This window comes from Hipposideros armiger, unplaced genomic scaffold, assembly GCF_001890085.2.
Source record: "Hipposideros armiger isolate ML-2016 unplaced genomic scaffold, ASM189008v1 scaffold_447, whole genome shotgun sequence".
NCBI classification, from domain to species: Eukaryota; Metazoa; Chordata; class Mammalia; order Chiroptera; family Hipposideridae; genus Hipposideros; species Hipposideros armiger.
The window spans coordinates 312,606-332,066 of NW_017731797.1; the positions used below are offsets into that span (position 1 = coordinate 312,606).

General features: G+C 49.0%; 1 protein-coding gene across 1 annotated transcript; it reads right to left on the reverse strand.

Annotated features, from left to right (window-relative positions):
- Nucleotides 1-2,612: 2,612 nt before the first annotated feature.
- LOC109394977 (glycylpeptide N-tetradecanoyltransferase 1) lies at nucleotides 2,613-19,455 on the reverse strand. Its single transcript, XM_019665571.1, has 11 exons — nucleotides 19,367-19,455; nucleotides 16,766-16,910; nucleotides 11,564-11,682; nucleotides 10,895-10,986; nucleotides 9,963-10,079; nucleotides 9,002-9,172; nucleotides 8,077-8,185; nucleotides 5,578-5,748; nucleotides 4,835-5,002; nucleotides 3,692-3,829; nucleotides 2,613-2,969 (listed from the first exon to the last, which is right to left on the reverse strand). Exons 2-11 carry the CDS (start codon nucleotides 16,908-16,910, stop codon nucleotides 2,949-2,951), a joined length of 1,251 nt encoding a protein of 416 aa, XP_019521116.1. The 5' UTR covers nucleotides 19,367-19,455; the 3' UTR covers nucleotides 2,613-2,948.
- Nucleotides 19,456-19,461: the final 6 nt, after the last annotated feature.

Sequence of the window (19,461 nt, forward strand, 5' to 3'; positions counted from 1 at the left end):
TAAATGCTGGTCATCTTTGGGCAAACAATTAAAGACCAGAGGGGCACCCACCCTTGGGATTCATTGAGCCAGCAAGTGAAGGTGGCGATGGCCGTTAGAAGGGAGGTGCAGACAAGGCCTGAAATTTTCCATAAATCTAGGTGTTGAAGTGGGTTGGTGTGGGCCGGCCTTCAACCCACACGTCGGCATCTTTGGAAGTAGGCATTTGTGAGGATAACAAGCCCGAGAGAGACGTCAGCACAGAGCTGAGGCCTTCTTTCTACCCAGCTTTCTCCCTACAAAGAGACCGGAGGCTGTGGGAATTTCCCACAAGGCCAGGGGTCAAATGCAGTCAATCCAAAGGCAGGAGGTAAACATCTAGAAACATGGGAGTCCAAAAAAGCCCAGTGCCAGCGAGGAGTACTGGTGGCAGAGTGAGGGCCACGCCCAGGAGGCTCTCCAACAGCAGCTGCCTGAGGGAGGCAGGTCCCAGGTGATGAAGCCTTGGGTCCTTCCCTTGTTTGGTTCAAGCCAGCCACGGCTCCACCATCCTGCAAGGCTCCCTGTGGGGAGGCCCTGAACCCCAAGCAATGCTTCTCTCTGAGCTCTGATCTTGAAGTCCTGGAAGGGGTTGAGTGAAGAAGCCAGGGAGTGTTTGGACAAAAAGGAGACTAAAAGCAGCCACCGAGCAGACTCCCGGGACATGGGTGGTGATGCTGAGGGCGGGGCGAGGTCCCCACCATGGACAACAGCAGAGTCCCAGGAGCAGGCCAAATGGTTTTGGAGGGAGAAACTCGGGCCTTTCCAAGAGATGTTTCTTCCAGAGCGGCCATGGGCCTCACAGTTTCCAGTCCATGACCTGGGTCAACCAAGGCAAAGCTCACTCCAGGGGCTGTTGTACACCCCAAATTTCAGAGGCAGTTTGGGCTGGGACTTGGCCCAGAGCTGACCAAGCCTCCGATGGAGCATTTCCAAGTTCCAGGTCCTGCCCAAGGTAGGAAAGAGCCGGGCACTTCGTTGCCTGCTATCCCTAGAAGCCTGCACAGGGTGAGCGGCTCTGGGCGTTGTGTGTCTGATGTCTAGAGGCTGTAAGGCAAGCCCTGCGCCTCTCCGACTCCTCCTGTCTGGGAATGCAGTGCACATCTTGCTAAGAATAGCAGCTTCTTTGGTCTGGGTATCTTGGAGTCAAGGAGTCAAAGGTCAGCCACGAACGCTGGGGCCTGCAGTTTGCAGCACAGGGACAATAGGAGAAGGGAGCCCCTAGAGGCCTCTGATGAAAATCCAATCCAGTCTGTAAAGAGCGGGCAACATTCCAGGTGACACAGCCCCCATCCCAAGCACACAATTTCCCTCAGCTTCCGGGACTCTGCAGAATTAGTCTCTGGCAAACCTCACCAAAACCCACAGCCTGAAACTCAGCTCTGTTGGCCTGTAGAGCGTGGCTTCAGTTAGCAGGACCAGGCTAAGCCACCTGGCTTAGACATCCTTCCCCCTACAAGCAGCCGAGGTGAAAGCAGCCAGGAAACGCCCCACACATCATGCTATCCACCCATTTACTTTTTTCAAGGGCAAAAGGTACATATAAGCCTGGATGTGGGTTGTTCACAGTTCCACAGCCCAATCCTCCCCAAGCCAGTTGGCTGAGCACAAATGAGGAATGCCTACACCCATAGCCATGTGACTGGAGGCTCCATTACTTCTGGGGAAACTGGCAGCATCAGTAAGTCACCACCATCACAAAAATCCACCACACATCACCAGTGAAAATCAGACTCAGGCAATGGCAACATGAAATCATTTCTGTTGCCAAGTCCAGATTGGCGCCTAACCACCATTCCTTGCAGGCCGTGTGTCTTGGAAAGGAGCACAAGAGACAGCCAATGGGTTGGAAGGCACAGGCCAGGGGCAGGTGGCTGAAGGGGTCTGGGGATCGGCCCCACGCCATCCTTGCCCAGCGACCCTGGTGGCACCAGGGTGCTGGCTCTTTGCTCTAAGATGAGCCAAGCAGGGTTTGCACTGACATGGTCTCCACAAGATCCCAGGTGCTACAAGGAGGTGACTTCCAACTGCCAGTCACCCCGGGGAATGGAAAAACAGTCTCACAGGGGACTTGTGCCTCTAAGGTTGACAACAGCTGGCTAAAGAATTGGCAGGATGACTTCCTGCCAGGAGCAGGCCAAGAGGCTGGAAGAAGGGATTCAATTAATGAAATCTGCTTCCACAGACCATCAGTGCTACCCAGTTTCAGAACGCAGAAAAGGCCCAGAGAGTGCAAGAAAGCCTCTGAGCAGAGACAACCCCATCTAGGACTCCCGCCTGCCATCTGTGAGATCTGAGCCCACCCCAAAGCTGGGCACAGTCCCTCCACCTTACCCTGCCCTCTCGAAGCCAATCATTCCAGCTGAATCAGAAGGGGAATGAGAGAAGATTCCCCATGCATCCCCTTTCTCCTGCTCCCCCCAAAACAGTCAGTGCCTGCTTTCAGAAGGAAACAATTCACTGTACCAATATGTGTCTGTCTGACACTGTCCTTCACTCTAATTTTGAGAAATGATCTGGATTCAGCTTTTCATTAGAGACCAAACACCCTTGTACATTTGGAACATGAAAGATATTTAAAATATTTATATATATATAATATATATATATACTTTTATTATTCACCCGTTAACTCCATAATATGCCAATCACGAGCTAGTTTTCAGCAGTTACATTCCCTTGATCATGGCTGCATAAGGATGTGAATAATTGGAAAACAGGGAGACCAGAGACACGGCCAGAGGTGACATCACACAGCCTACGCCATTGCAATACAATTGTCAAGTTCAGTGGCGGTTTGGTATAGCCGGTTCGCTTCTGTTCCCTCTGCCAGGGATTCTCACGTTTGTGGTAACTGGACCAACAAGTGGTGGGGTTCCATTTCCTGGTTTGAATTCTCAGTGGCTTTCCAGAATCTCACTGGCAAATGGTTACTGTAACACCAGCCCAACCTAGGAGAGCCAATGGGGAGAGCCAGAATTGAGTCGGCAGTTGTCTGAAACCTCGCCCACTTCCCCACCCAGACCTGAAGTGCCAAATGGCTGAGCCTCTAGAATGCCACTGGGCTGTGCAAACAGAGTCACAGTCGCTGGGGCTCGCCCTCAACTTCTGTGCAGGGCTTTATACATTGACCAGATCCTCCAAGCAATGCGACTGCCAACATCTTAAGGAACACTGGTCACCAGGCCACCCTCCAACAGTCAGTTTTGTAACTGCTGATCACACCCATGGCCCTGGGCTGCTCTGTGGAGCTGGCAGAGGAAGGGCTGAGGAAGGGTCATGCTAGGATGAGGGTAGCAGCCCAGCAGAGGAAAAAAATCCTCAATACTCAGACTCTAAATTTCGTGGTTAACCGTCGGCAACTCGACTTGCATGGGTCCCTGAGATAGTCCCAAATGCCCTGGTCCTGGCCAGCTGAGGTGAGTCACCTGGTGGGATGAGAAGCTGGAGACAACGTTCCTGCTTGTGTGTGGCTCTGGAGCCCGCCCCCTCTGCCACCCTCATGCCAGCTGCTAAAAAAGGAAAATTGATCCTGCCAGTCTGGCCATCGGAGGGAGAGGACTCTGCAGGGGCCTAAACACCAGTTAATAAGGGCCCAGACTGATGTTGGATCCCTGACCCTGCCTCTGCTACGCCAACTCCCTGACCTGGGTGGGCCTAGCTGGGCACCTACCTTCTCTGCCCCCATGCTAGGGCACTTCCAATTGTAAAGATAATACTGCAGGTTGCCGTCCCCAATACCAAACTTGAGCTTCTCAAGGAAGGCTTTGTTCTCCATGAGATCCAGTGCATTGAACACGTCAAACCCTTTCTGCACGGCGGCAGGGAGAAACAAAAACAGAGGAGAGAGGTAAAAGCTGCCTCACCTTCCTGCCCTTTTCTATCATATCAGAACCACCCACAGGTGGCCATGACAGCAATCTTCCTTCAGAAGTTCTGGCTGCTTCCAAGTGAAACCCAAACTCCAGCCAGCGCCCCGCTCTCTAGAGACGGTTCTCAAGAGAGACGGTGCCACCCTACCTGGCCTTTCCTCAGTGTCCCTCCAAGCACACTCGTATACTCAGTGTCCAGGCCACTGCCCTCCTTGTTCCTTTTCTACTTCCCAGAAACGCTCTAGTGACTTCCACAGTCCTCTCTGGAAACCAAGCCCTGACCCCCTTCCTCTGAGAAGTTGGCTCCTGTCAGCACTTGTATTACTCCCTCACTCCTGGACACCCCAACTCTTAGGCCTTCAGTGTGCACCCTGTGATTTCATGGCACCTGATATGGAGCTTTGAGGCTGTGGCGGAAGACACTTCCTACATCTCACCACTTCCACAGAAGCTATCATAGGGCGGGGACTGGATTGTTCACGGTCCAGATGGCCCACAGGGGGCTGGGCTCACCACAGGCAGAGCCCACGATGAAGGACTGACTAGGATGAGAAGCCTGGGCCCCTCCCCCCGTACAATCAGCTGTTCCAATGACTCACCACGACAGAAACCAATCTCCCCATTCCCATGTTGGGGAAATCGTAAGAACCCCTCTCCTCCCCGAGCAGGCCTGGCTAATTCAGGCTCCTTGGCAGAGCCTCCTGTGAGAATGAAACTCACTGAAATAAATCAGGAGGAGTTCAATGCCTTCCCTTCGTGGGGATGCTCCTTGCTCCCTCCTAGTTTCGAGTGGCTAGCTAAAAACTGTGGGTCTCCTCCCTAGGCAGAGCAGGCAGGTTTGCAGCCCCCCAGGCCCATGAGCAGCGATCTTCCCTAAGTTACACTCAGCACCGCTCCACTGCCCCCGCCCCATAAAAACCCGGACCCTCCGGTCTGCTCCTCACCATTTTGGCGAGAACAAGGGCGTCGCTCATGAGGTCTAGAAGAGGGGTCTGGGTGTGAACATTGTAGAAAGAATAAGCAGCCTTTAGACTCTTGTGGGTTGGATGGTTCATGATGGTGGAGGGAAGCGTGTAAAAACTCAGGAAATCTGTCACCTCACCGTTTGCATTCTGAAGAGAAGACAATAAAAGGAGGCAATGTCACACATGCACGGGGATCCTGTGGTCTGGCATAAAATGTTATCCTCTTGCTCTCACACCACCCGAAGGCAACTCTGTCCTACTGGACGAATGGATGGAAACTGAAACAGGATATGCAGGGAGGAGAAAATACACTGGCCAGGGGCATGCGAGGACAGAGCCAGGAGGAAAATCCAGGCTGGACTGTGGGCCGAACCTGTCAGCTCTCCCCCGGTTGTGCATCGCCAGGGACTTCTTGCTGCTCACATTCCCCAGATTGTGTCCCCGGTGCCTGGCCAGCACTACCTCACCCCGGGACAGGCAGGGAATCGCAGGCTTGCCTGACAAAGGGGCTCAGTTCTCTCTCTGTCACCAATAGGGATTGTAGCAAGTGTGAGCTACCATCTCCTGTCTTCCGGGAGGACCGAGTTTGCGTGGTCAGGGAAGTCCAGGGCACCAACGCTCGTGTCAATCAGTGCTTCAGGCACTGAGCCCAGGAACCCGAGCCACTTAGGGATGATGCCTCTCTGAATGGTCAGAGGCCCGGAACGCCCCTCCCCACTCACCTCCACCACAAAAGTGTCGATGATATTCTCCTGGGGGTAGAACCAATGCTCCACCTCCTCCTGGCTCATGACTGGCGTGAGGTGAAACTGCTTCAGGTACCTGGTGAGGAGCTGGTGCACTACTGGAATGTCCTTTTTGTCCATTGGTCGCAATCCAGCGGTCTTGGGAGACTGGAAGGAAGGCAAACAAGACGGTATCAGATGTGCTGTGAGCGTCTTGGCTTCCTCTCAAGTCCTACAGGCACCTAAAACTTCACATTGTCTCCCTTCATTTCTGACCCTGGATCTATCCACCCAGGCCTTCAAGACAGAATCCTCGGTCACCCTTGGCAACTGCCTCTCCCCCACTGTCCATATCCACTCAGGCAGAAGTCCTGCCTCTCCACTGTCTTTTGGCTCTCGCCCTCCTAGTTAAGGCTGTTGTTTCAATCTCTTATCCACACGGCCCAGACTGTCTTCCTAAGAAACACAACCAACCACGCCCCTTCCTTGTTCCAAACTCCCAACACAAGCACAAGCTGGCTGTTTTGTTTTGTTTTTAAGCTGAGCCATCCTGCCACCTGTTGGCAGCTCAGCAGCAGCCTCAGCTTGGGCCAGGCATCAAACCACTGTTGCTCAGAGCTCACACTCTTGAGCGAGCTCTTAACCAACTGAGCCACTCGGCCGGCCCCACAAGCTGGCTGTTCTGACTGCCTTCTGTCCCTCTAGCCCAGTGATTCTCAATGGGGCAATTTTGCCCCTTAGAGAACATATGACAATACTCAGACATTTTTGGTTGTCACAACTAGGGAGAAGGGTGCTATTGGCACCTAGTGAGCAGCAGCCAGGGATACTGCTAAAACATCCTGCAATGCACAGGAGAGTCCTCATGACAAAGAATCACTCAGCCCCAAATGTGAATGGTGACAAGATGGAGAGGAACCCTGACTACCCCATGGATATGCTGGGTGGGCCCAGCCCAGAGCTACTCCTGGACCTCGGCAAAGCCTTTCTTGGCTCCTCTCCTCCCAGCCCTCACAACCTTCTCCCACTGAACTCTAGCTGATCTCCTATGCTGGTCTCTCTCCTATAGATGTAGAGCACCCCCAGACAGGCTCCCAGCCATAGGCGCTGTGGAAACCCTGGGCCCAGCAGATCTGCACTGGGTGCCCGCTTTTTCTGTCCACTCAGACTCTGCTGTACCAGTGATGCCCCCAGCAGACCACTCATGCAAATTAAATTCAGAAGAAAAGCACTGAACTCCCCAGATTTCATCACAAACCAGAATCCCACCCCACAGCTGCTTTTTCTTAAAAACTGCTTCAGTGGAATGAAGCCATGTGATGTTCTAAAGTAAATACTGGGGCTGAGAGAATATCCCCAAAGACGCAATCCGCAAAGGTGTGGTCAGCCAAATCTGAAAACAGGGTGGAGTTCCAGTTTATATACCTCAGTTACTGCCTGATGCAACTGCTTCCCGGGGTAGGAGATGCTTTTAGAACTGCAGTCCAGGACCTCTCACCACCACAATTCCTAGCCAATCCTGATGTCTCTAGGGAACACTTACTGATCTCGGGGTTTTCTATATGGCAGCTCCTACCATGACACCTCAACTCCTGAACTGAAAAAGCAGCCATGCTGGGATTCTCACCCACAGGCGGGGAGATCCAGCTGCTACACCAATTTAAGAATGTTCTTTGTCTGCCCAGAACTCAGGGCAAACCTGTCCTAACAGAAAGGAGAAGACGCGTATCACAGCTCATGATTCTGGTTTTTTGGGCAGTGTCTAACTGCCTGCAGCAGTCTCTCAAAACAGGACACTAATGATCCCAATCCAGTGGTGGATTAGCTGGATCCGGGGTGATTAATCCAGTTTGCTGGCTGATGAGTCCAGGCAGGCAGCTTCTCACCACTAACTGTGTAACACCCTCAATGAACTCCGAGGGAAGAGAAGCCATCAGACCATCCACTAGGATCCTCAAACCAGGCACAACTGGAGAACATGGAACATTTGTTCTGTTAGCAAACTGAGGCCCAGGATAGGAAACCAGCTCACTCCAGGTTGCCCAGTTTTTCAATGGCAAAATCTGGATATGGGGAGGTTTGGGATTTGAAATCCAGGCTTCCCTCACGAGCCTAGGTCATCTGTCCTTTGCCTGACTTGGCAGGAGCTGCACTCTGTAGCCTATTTATACCAGACTCTGGGATGCGTTGCAGCTCAGTGAGTAGATACACCTTTCTACTGAGGCTCACACAGGCTAAAATTATAGAGAAGTGGTGTTCTCTGAGCCTATCAACAGATGTCAGAGAAGCTAGCCCAGGCGCAGAACTGAGATAGTCAAACTAAAATAAAGCCCTTACGGTAGACAACAGAAATGGCAAGTCTAGGAATGTGGAAACTATGGGTTGAGTCACTTTGCTGACTCCCTCCCCCTGCCCAAAGCCTTGTTCCTTTCCTGCGGAGGCCAGGCTTCCTCAGCCTCTCTTGCCCCCTGCCCATCACACTAGAGCACCACTGGCCTCTGGCAGTCGGTAGAGCTTCATGGTACGCTGCATGGTCATATTTCTGCTCAGGTGGGAGAACTTCACTTCAATCAGCTTCCGTGGGTTTAGAGACCGATGCCAGTACCTGTGGGGACACAAATGTCCTGCCCTCAGAGGATTCTGGCAAGTCCCATTAGGAGGGTGATGGCATGGAGAGCCCCAGATGGCCAGCAGGTGGCATGAGACACCACTTGAGCCAGAGGCACTGCCCTGCTCTCAGGGTTGCCAGAGCTCTTCCTGGATTCTCTTTCTCCCTATTTTTCTTTCTCAATTTCAAAAGCAACTCCTGTGACAGCAGCTGTCTGGGAAGAGCACTCCTCACTCCTGGAATCAGTCAATGGAAAAGGCTTACAGCTCTAGGAGTGTTTACCCTCCCCCCCCCCTCTCTGCTACATTTGCCTGGCGTTTGATTTTGAAGTTCTTGAGGCACAGACTGTGATTGTTTCAAACAACTTTGAGGCCGAGGTTGTCCTTGGGTCACACAGGGATCAGACACGTTCTTTGGCCCACACAATATTCAAAACAAAATTGAGCCAACCATGTAAAACTTTCGGACATTTACCATAAAAATCCAGATTTGGGCTCCTCCTTAAAAACTAGAGCAAAACCCCAGGAGACTGACCCCTTATTTCCAAAGGGCAGGAATGAACTGGAGTGGAGCATGGCTAACCTTTTTGGACAGGGCACTCACTTTCCAGTCTGCCATCCCGACAACCCTCTCCTTCGCTCCTCCATGCTCCCTACCTGGCTCCTGTGGGCACCCACCACCCATCTCAACAGACACCAGAGAAACAGGATGCTCCCGGCCATGCACTGTGACACACAGTGACACAGTGACACAGCTCCTCCACTTGAGCGAGCATGCCAGGACTTCTAGGGCCTTGCAGGAAGAGACTGTTACCTGCAGGTGCCGACAGGCTTTGGTAACACCACCCCGGCAGTGTAAACAGCTTGGAAAATGCCCTCCAGGTGAACCCGTTGGGTTATCTCGCGGATCAGAACCGGAGCCACTCTCTTAGAGCGCAGTTTCTTGTGGACGCACAAGAAGTTGATCTCCACCATCTTCTTCTCTCTTAAGAGGGAGAAAAAACCTGATGACAAGGTTTTTAACAGGGAAGGTAACCCCTCTGAGGACATGCAGCCACTCCTGTGGGGATAGGGCCTTCAGCACAGAGGTGTTCTGCCACCAGCTGCACTTGGCAGTTGGCACTTGGACTCCTTCCCACTGCTCTGCTCCCCGAGGCAAGGAGCCACTCTCTCAACACAGACTCCAAAGGTAAGTGGGACTCCAGCAAACTGCTTTATTTGCAGGCACTGCCAGCATCTCCCTGAAGAATCTGCATTGGTGAGCTGGGGGAGTCCCACCGTTAGCAGACAGGGAACCTCACAGAGTAAGTCAAAGGCTATTCTGGGATTGCAAGGGCTCTGACTCCAACGAGACTTCACAGCCTATGAGCCCACAAGACTGGGACAGGCGGTTCTTACGTTTCCAGGGAGAGTGGGGAGGCCTTGTGACTAGCTGGATGGGGGTCACCGTGGCTCCAGCCCATTTCTGAAGCTGCTCAAGTGCACCACCACGTGACTGGTGCAGGTGCAAACACTGAGCTCCTGTTCGGGTGGTGCACCGGCCCTCAGGGTGGACCCCTTCCAGACCAGGTCCCAGACGAGAGAGCCAGCAACAAATCAGAGCAAAACACGAGGCTCTTACTATGAATTTCTATTCCCAGGGCCCCAGTTCCCTCCCTTCATGGGACCTTCCTCCTTCTTCTGTGAAAGGTATGTGTACCCCTTTTTCTTCCCTTCCTTCCCAGAGCGAGCAGGATGGTGGGGATGAGGGGTTGGGGGGTGGCGCTGGTACTTACGTGTCATAGATGTGGATGTTTGCTGGGATGGCGCTGATGAAACCGACCAGTTTACGACTGGAGACCACTCGAACCCCACAGTGCCATTGGGGGAGCCAGCCAGGAGGCCGGAGAGCCCTAGAAAAGACAGGGGCTGCGCTTACAGTGCTTCTTGCCAGTGGTTAGGGCAGGCTGTTGGGCTCCACAGCCGAATTTGGTTCTAACTTCATGCTACCACCTCCCTGGGGGTTAAGAGCTAAATTCTCTCTAGGGCCAATCCCTCTGGGACATAAATGGAATCGAGCCACAGCTCCTTCTTGCTGCTTAGCCCACTTGACCTACCTACCTACCCAATCCAAGGCTGCCATACTGAGAATTTTATACCCGATCCAATTTCTTTGTGCTCACTCGACAGCTTAGGCCAGAGGACTGGCTTCATTGGCTCTGAGTCCCGTGGGTCCCGTGGTTGGGAGCCGACTACAGAGCCCCTGGAGCTCATCTCTATTTGCCCTCTGGGCCCCATCACTCTCCTCTCTCTGCTTGCCCATTCTTCCTTTCCCTCCTCCATCAGGCAGCCCCCTCTACATTTCAGCCTTATGCCTCTACCTTCCAAAATGGCAGAGGGCTGGCTCAGCTGAGCAAGGCCATTTTCACACAACTGAGAGTGCTCAGGAACTGGCTAGAAAATGACCCTTCTTTTAAATCTTAGTAGCTCTCATCCCTCCTTCCTTTTTTACAGTCACCATACAATAGACGATCTTCTCTTCTCGGTACCGTTAATTCTATCTTAAATAAGGTTTTGATTCTAAGCTCCACTGAAGCAAGTGTCCTTCAGATGCAGGGACTCAGAAATTACACAAAGGTTGGCTCAGCAAAGATGAAAAACCTGATGCCCTTTGGTAGTTCTGCTCTCGGCCTGGCCCCAGAGCTATAAAAAAGCCGTTACAACTCACCATAAAAGAAATTCTGGGGAATAATCAAATCGGAACATGTTGTCATCATCTTCCACATAATTCTCATTCAGGAGGGTGTATAATTCTTTCAGCTGTAGAGAAATATGGAGCTGCCTTAGAGGTTTCTGCCAGCTGGGGGCCAATTCCAATACCCAGGGGTTCCAAGCTTTTCAGAGAACAAGGCAAACTACTAAAAACTATGTTTAATCTCACAAATCCTTTCCATCCCAGGCATGACAGGGCCTCTTTTGGAACGAGCACCCTAGTTGTAACAGGAAACTGAGCCACCCAGGGGTAAAGTGGCAAACTTAAGTACATAAAGTGGCAGACAACCAAGAATGTCATCCAACCAACCAACCACTCCATCCTTAAGACAAAGGAATGAATGAATGGATGAACAAGAAAAATAAAAGCATGACAAAAGGGTATATGCATCTTGGGGAGGTACAGAGGTTAACTCTCAACCTGCCAGAGAAGCCAAGTGCTATTTCTGAGGAGTCTTGGGCAGGCCCTAGAGGCAACAGATGGGGGTGATCTGCTCAGGCAAGTTCGGCTCAGCTCTCAAGAGAGTCCTTGAAGGCTTGAGTAGAAGCTGTCTCTCTATGACTCCAGGGCTCCCTGTGACAGTGGTGCCCAATTCACACCTGTGGCCTGCCTGAGCCTACTCACCACACCTCGATCCCCCAGGTCTAAGGCGTCCCAGGTGAAGCCCTGGGGCAGGGTGTAGGGCTCCTTGCGGATGTTGTCTTTGTCAGGCTCCACAGGACCGTGGGTGTTCACCACTTCTCCTAGAAGAAGAGCACAGCCATGAGCCTCACCCTTTGCCTCCTGGGGGCGGGAAGGAGCTCAGCTCAAAACTGACCACAGCAAATTCCTCCTGTCCCCAGAAGCCCCCCATCTGAAGAACACTGTGTGCTTGGCAAATGTAGACTGTCTCTCCAGCTACCCTTGGCCCCCAACTGAGGGCCAGTTCATGGCAAAACTTCAGCACAATCAACTGGGATCCAAAGTGGTTGGTGTTTTTGAAAATCCTTTGTATCTCCCTCTGGGTGCTGAATGACAAAACATTTATCTTGACTAATTTGGCCTGCTGCCTCCTGGTTGGTGTAAAGAGTGCTGTCATGGCTCTGGCCCAGGCCCATCGACCTGGATGGATTCAGAGGGAGCTGCAACAAGGCTGCTTTTGTGTCAACAGCAACAACAATGCACTGGGCCCATTCCTGAACCAGATGATGGCATCGGGGCGCCAGGCTGGATCTTGGCCCTGCCAGCAGTAACTTTCGGCAATGTGGGCCAGTCAAATGCTCCTGCCAACTCAGGCCCTCTGTGTTTACAGAGTCCTGAGAGTGCCTTTAGGCTGAATCACGGAGTCCACACAATGCTGCCGGGAAGTTAGGCTCTGACACAACACCCCCACCCTGGACAGACACCCTTCCTCTGCGGAGTGTGCGAGGTGTGCTTGGGGGAACTCAGAAGACACAGCCCCGACTCCCAACCACAGCCAAACCAGACCCATTTGATAAATGTTGGACAAATCAACCACCTAATTTTGGCTGCTGGAGTTATTTACTTTCTATAATTCAGAGCTCACTCACACTTGGAAGAAGGCAATGTTTCGTACGTTTTGAAAACTGAGTCTTCAAAAGGGACCCACTCAGTACAATGCTTGCTCCTAGCACAGGACTCTGTATACACCAGGCACTCAATTCATGCCTTTACTGACTTTCAGACTCTTGGTCCAAACACATCATTCTAACGTGTAACAGGAAGCTCTAAACCCTCCCAGTAATGGATACATGGAGCAGATGTGGTAGAAATGGCTACATCTGGTTATGAGCTGCAGACAACGCCAATAGGACCGACTGCCTACATCTTTCACTCAACACGTTTACTGACCACCAACCCCACATCAGGCATTGTACACTAGAGCATAGCCAGGAAAAGACAAGGTCCCTGTCCCCCCAAGATGTCCTATCTTCCAAGGAAATATTCAAAAAATGAGACATTTCCAACATGCTAACGGTCACGAACTGGAAAGTGCAGGCGACAACGGGCACACACAGCAGGGAAACATATGGCTATCTTCTATTTACAATATGACTCCCCGAGAGGTTTCCTTGAGAGGGAGGTGATATTTTCTTCCCTAGTTTAGAAACTGGCCTTTTGATTTATTTATAAAGTAGCCCTTGTGAATTAGTTTAATATAAGTCAATCTGCTTTCAACTCACTGCCATGTAAAATTTTTGAGCTGGGGGCCGGCCGAGTGGCTCAGTTGGTTAAGAGCCCGAGCTCTGAGCAACAAAGTCGCTGGTTCGATTCCCACATGGGCCAGTGAGCTGTGCCCGAGCTGAGCTGCTGCTGAGCTGCCGTCTGGCGGCCGGATGGCTCAGTGGTTAGAGTGTGTGCTCTGAGCAACAAGCTTTCCAGTTCAACTCCCCCATGGGATGGTGGGCTATGCCCGCCCACAACTAAGACTGAACACGGCACCTTGAGCTGAGTGGCCGTGAGCTGCTGACAGGCGGCTGGATGGCAACCTGACTTGGAGCTGAGCTAGCTGCACCCTCCACAACTAAGACTGAAGGACAACAACTTGGCTGTTCTCCTTCCCCAATTCCCCAATGCTGTTCCCCTTCCCCAATTCCCCAATAAAATCTTAAAAAAAAAAAAAAGTTTGATCCTACAAGGCCAAGATTGGGAAATACCAAGCATTTCTACTCTCGTCTTGTCTGGATGCTAGTCAATTATCCCTGTCTTATATTGAATTTATACTTTTTCCAAAATACATTTAACTTCAGAATCTTTTAATTATTTTTTTTCCTAAATGATTTCCATGGACAATGTACCATACATCAGACACTATGCACTAGGATATCGCTAGGAAAAGACAAGGTCCCTGTCCCCACAAGATGTCCCATCTTCTGGGGAAATATTCAAGAAATGAGACATTACCAACATGCTAAGACATTAGCAACAACCTGGAAAGTGCAGGCAACAGGGACACACAGCAGAGAAGCACCTGGCTACCTCCTATTTACAATCTGATCCCTAAGAGGCTTGCTTGGCAGAGGTGGTCTTCCCCACTGTACAGTCATGCACTGCTTAACGATAGGGATGTGTTCTGAGAAATGCACCATTTGGCGATTTCATCATTGTGTGAACAAAAAATGCACTTACACAAACCTAGTGGCCTAAGCTACTCCTATCGCTCCTAGGCTACAAGCCTGTACAGTAAATTACTGCACAAAACAACACGAGATCAAGCACAAGAGAAAATGATGTGATCAGGAAAAGTGGCGAACACAAGATGTATGAGGCTGCTGCCGGCGTCATGTGGCATACTGTTTTACAGCAAACTGTTTTTGTTTTGTATAAATAGAAAAGCACACACTCTAAAATAACGATAAGCAGTATAGTAAATACATAAACCAGTAACATAGTCATTTACTATCATTATCAAGTGTTATGTACTGTACATAATTGTATGGCTGGCAGTGCAGGTTTGTTTACACCAATATCAGTGTCACTAGGTGATAGGAATTTTTCAGCTCCATTACAGTCTTATGGGACCACCATTATATATGTGGTCCGTCGTTGATCAAAATGTTATTATGAGGCTCATGACTGTATTACAATAATTTCAAAGCCAAGTCTTTTCATTTAGGCTGGTCACCAGGGCCTGTGTGCAATAAGCATTTCCATTTACTCCTTCACCCCTTATTCAAAGAATCTCAGAATGTGCCAGTTCTCTGGCAAGAGCTTCTAAAGAATCCTTGGTCTCTTTAGTGGAATACAATCTAATTATAACTCTCCCAAAAAGGGGGGGAGTGCTGAAAATACAGGACACTTGATATGCTTGAGTTCTACAATCATTAGCCCCATTTAAGAGGAATAAATAAAGGCAAGAAGCTAGAAATCACACTACCCTAAGGGTATTTGAAGTAGAACAAGGGTGACACCTCAGCCACACAGAGCAGCCGATGTGTGTAATGTGGTACTTTCTGTGGGCTGAGTCGCGGAAACAAAGGAATCCTTCACTTGGACTTGATTGGCCATGGACCTGAAAGGCAGACTGGTCAGATGCTCAGAGACCATTCTTCCACAGAGCCCCACACCACACATTGCACAGAAGGCATGTCCAGAAAAAACAGTACTGAGCTTTGCTGTTCCTCCCTGAAAGCGTGAGGGCCCCTGTGAGCAACTGTGTGGCTTTCTCATGAGCTTTCTGGAAACAAAACTGCAGCACTTTCTACACTGACAGGAAGAGAAAGTGAGGCAAACAACACGGACTAAGTGGCCTGAAGAAGAACAGAAGAAACCCGTTACTTAATTCGCCTCATTCCCACATCCCAAGGTCCATGAAGAATGGAGCTAAGTTATCCATTTGCAAATCCTTAATGAAAAATAAAATCAAACCAAAACCCCTTCTGATGACTGTATCAAGATGTCTGGAAGTCACCACAAAATGCCTCTGTGCGCATTTCATTCAGAGGAAGAGTGTGTGGCTCTTCGAGTTCTTCCTGCTCCCCAAGGAGGACTGCTCACTGGGACCCATTACTAGTAATGCCCTAGGAACAGCATTACTGTGACCCAAAGCCTTGTTGGAGGACTTAGCCAGTGGGCTTGGGACCTGGGTGACCCAGGCAGTCCGACAGACAAGGTGGATGGGGTGGGACAGGCTTCTGGGATAGTCCCTGCTGCTGATTCATGACTCATAGCCATCAGGGCAGTGCTTTGCTTTCCACCCCCTATAAGGGCTCACCTCAGCTTACTTCTGGGTTGCGGCTAAGCTGTCCAAAGACTGCTCTCTAGTGGAGCTGAAACTTTCAAAATGGTCACAAATCCGCTGCAAGCTCTGAAACAGGGCCTGAGACTCTGCATTTTTACAAGCTCTTAAGCAATGCCCATCCCGCTGGTCTGAGAACTATACTTTGAGTAGCAAGTCTCTGTACCGTACACTCCCCACTTCTGAAGTAGATGAATCTTTTTGGGCACAGCTGTCCCTCACCAGTCTCCCCACCCTCCTCCCCAACAAACACACTGTTAAGTCACTCTGTGTTTCCGGAGGGGAGCAGTAACATCAACAACCTGAAGGTCATTTATATTTGGTGTTAAAACACATTGGTTTTTTCAACATACGCTTTTCCAGTCACATAAAAAATAGGAGTTGGGCTATCAATGGGCCCAGCATCGTGGCGCAACTGCTCCAGCAACTTTTCGTCACCGCCAGCCCTCTGCAGTTAGCCATCAAGGTTAGCTGCAGCTTGGTCTCAGCAGGCATCTCTAACTCTGCAATGTCCAGTCCCTTCTGGCATCCTTTTACATCTTCTGCCTGTCCCACCCTTTAAGAGTTCAATGTAGCTTTTCTAAGGGGTACCAAACAAACCTGCATATGGTATTCCAGATGTTGAACCATCACTGTTAAGCAAAATGTCAAATTACTTTGCATTTAGTAAGTGTCCACTGGCAAGAGATAAGGGGGAGAGGCTGGGAGTCGGCCCACTCCAGGTTTAAACATTTGCCCAGATAAACAAGACAAGTCTCTTTTCTATTAAAAATCTATGTGGGAAGACAGACCCATGGGCAGACATCCCCGACTCATGCGCCAATGCACTGTTTTTCTTTCTAGATTTATATTGGATGATGATGGACTAAAAGAACCATTATTTGCTCTCAGTGTGTGCTACTGTGCAATGATAAGGTCCCTGAACAATGGTCTTTCTATACTGCATTTTAAAGACTACCCTCTAAAAATAACCAGGGAACTCCAGGACTCTTATTGTCCTCCCTCACAAATTCAGTGTGGAACCCTCAGCATGGCTAGGGCATGTTCTTTGCCCCTTCCTTCACCTGGGGAAGAAAGCATATACATACCTAGTTTGGGGACGGGCTGCGTGTCCCAGAACTGGTAGCTTCGCTTGCTAGCCTCCTCCATTGTTTTGGCAGGTCCCTGACCCACTGAAAACAGCTCAATGGCCTTCTGTATTTCCTGGATCCTCTCTGCTGGCAAAGAGTTCATCTGGACAAGACAAGTTAGGGAGACAAAAGGCCCTTTATGTTAATAAGCACTTTTGATTAATTACAGGTTCAAGAGTTAAGGGGTACGATTAAAAGAAGTGGTGTGGTTCCTGTCCTAATCCCAGGGGTCATATACTGCATGACAACTGGAGGAAGTTGTTGAAGATGAGCAATATGATGGGTGGGTGGGTGTTTCCTACAGGGTTCTTCCCTTCCTTGTGGTATTTGATGGCACAAGTAATACATGCTTGGTGTAAAATTCCAAACAATGCAGAAACCTATAATACACATAGAAAGTAAAAACCTAACAATCTCACCCCTCAAATATAACCTTTGTCATCAGCTGTCTTAATTTGGAAGATAGAGAAGAGGCAAATATAACTTTGGACTTTTTTGCATGCACGTTCCAAACATACACAATTTCAAGAACTAAAATTGGATCATATAGTGTTATCCTACCAACGCTTCTTTAAACACTATGCCTTAGAGAACTTTCCATGAGGCCATATAGACTTGCCCATTCTAACAAATGAGTCCACATGTGCATGGACCATGTGAACCATATATTTAGCCAACCCCCTACCAATGGGCATTTTGGTGGTTTTGTTCTTCAGTGTTACAAACAATGCTGTAATGAACTTTCTCATACATCTATTTTTGTTTACTGGGATATATATTTTTGCAAGTCCAAGAAAGGACTCTTTCTGGGTCAAAGGAGATGCGCATTTGAAATTACAGCGTATATTGCTAACTTGCTCTCTAAAAAGAGACTATTAATTAATATAATAACCCAATGAGCAGTGTACGAGAGCGTGTGCTTCTCCAGACTCTCATCATTTACCAAATCTTAATCACTGCCAATCTAGGAGAAAAAAAAGATTGCTTTCATTTTCATTTCTTTCAAAAAGATGGTGAGTTTAACCATCTTTTTGTAAATTGATTGAACATTTATATTTTTTTGTGTGAACTGCCTCCTCATTTCATAATTTTAAATGGACTGATTCATGTTATTACAAATATTTTCCCAGTTTACTGTTTAGCTTTTGACTTTTACAGAGAAATTTAAATTTGTCAATTTTTCTTTATGGCTTCTGGGTCTTATTATTACACTTATTATAAAATACTCATAATTTCTTCTAATACTTTATTACTTTTTTTAAATTTAGATTGTAAAGGAAAAGAAGAATATAAACCAATATGTTTACATTGCTTATTCCTGGGAGGTAGGACTATAAGCGATTTTAGTTTTCTTCCTCTTGCTATGTTTTTTCCTAAATTCTCTACAATGAACTGCATCACTCTTATAAAGTGGAAAATGGAAGGGCTATGTAAATGGTGTTTTGTTAAAATTTTCTAATTTCAAAGTAAACAATATTGACATAGGCTTGAGCTCAAATGCCCCTAGAGTCACCCAAATACCTGACAAAGAAACAAACAAAAATCCTTAGAGCCAAAGCATGGGCTTGGGCTAGAATTCCTGACTGAAAGACCTGGATAAGCCACCTCTCTCATCTTTAAAATGGGGAGACTCCCACCTACCTTGTTGGGATGTTGAAGGTTTGGGGTTAATTTAAGTGAAGTGTCTGGCAAGAACCTACACGCAACATGCTGGTCAAAATGGTGGTATTTTTTTTTCATAGGGATTTGATATTGAAAATAGTAAAACATTACTCGAAGCCGTATCTCAGTATGAGACAATTCAAGTAGGAGCATACCATTTGAGACATAAAGCAAAGTGTGGGTGGACTGGCCTGAGACTGGGTTGCTTCTGAGGCTTACAAACTGCTTTGGAGGCAATTCTAAAAGAGGAATTGTACATACATTTTGAGCTTCCCCCAGGGCCTACTTTAAAGAGGACAGCGCATTATTAATTGAACTAAAAGGTTTTCCTTTTTTAAATGCTTTATTTACAAAAAACAATCCTTACCCATATCTCTGGGTTTCAGGTCAGTGTGTCACTCTTAGGTCACAGGCTCTAGGCCAGCAGTTCTCAATTAGTGGGACTGAAACTGACTCTGGGACTCACAGTTTGCATTATAATGAAAGCGCACTAAGAGAATGCTTGTAATCCATAAAGGTCTGCGTTAAAAAGAGTAGGCCTGTATTCCCACAGTGCTGGGGCCTTGCGGAAAAGGCTGAGAACCACTGCTCTAGGCAGCAGGGGCTGCCACACCGTACTCACCCTCTGGCACCTTGCGCAGCACCACATGTAGTTATATACCTGTGCATTCTGAGGGGACACCATGCTTGGGAGTCAATGTCTGACCTGCTGTGTCTTTTAAGATATGACAGGAGATTCATCACCTAGGTCTAGGGCAGCAGAGGGATCCAACTCCTCCATCTTGAAGTAATACGAGTGGAGGTTGTCAATCTAAATTGTTCCTATACACTTACCCCAACACTCTCTCATCTGAAAAAGCGATTCCCAGTCACAAGAAAACAGAGCCTCCTTGTTACCTTCACAGGCTGGTCCTGGGCTGAATCGGTCTCGCTGCCTTTCTCTTTCTTCTTTTTTTGTTTCTTTTTCTTCTTTTTGGCTCCAGTGTCATTGG

Excerpts from the sequence above, each read along its gene's own strand:
- LOC109394977 (XM_019665571.1), bottom strand. The coding sequence starts at position 16,910 with ATGAACTCTTTGCCAGCAGAGAGGATCCAGGAAATACAGAAGGCCATT. Across the intron at positions 10,987-11,563 it reads ACCTGGGGGATCGAGGTGTG|CTGAAAGAATTATACACCCT; the intron begins GTGAGTAGGCTC and ends ATTTCTCTACAG. Across the intron at positions 10,080-10,894 it reads TCCCCAGAATTTCTTTTATG|GGCTCTCCGGCCTCCTGGCT; the intron begins GTGAGTTGTAAC and ends TGTCTTTTCTAG.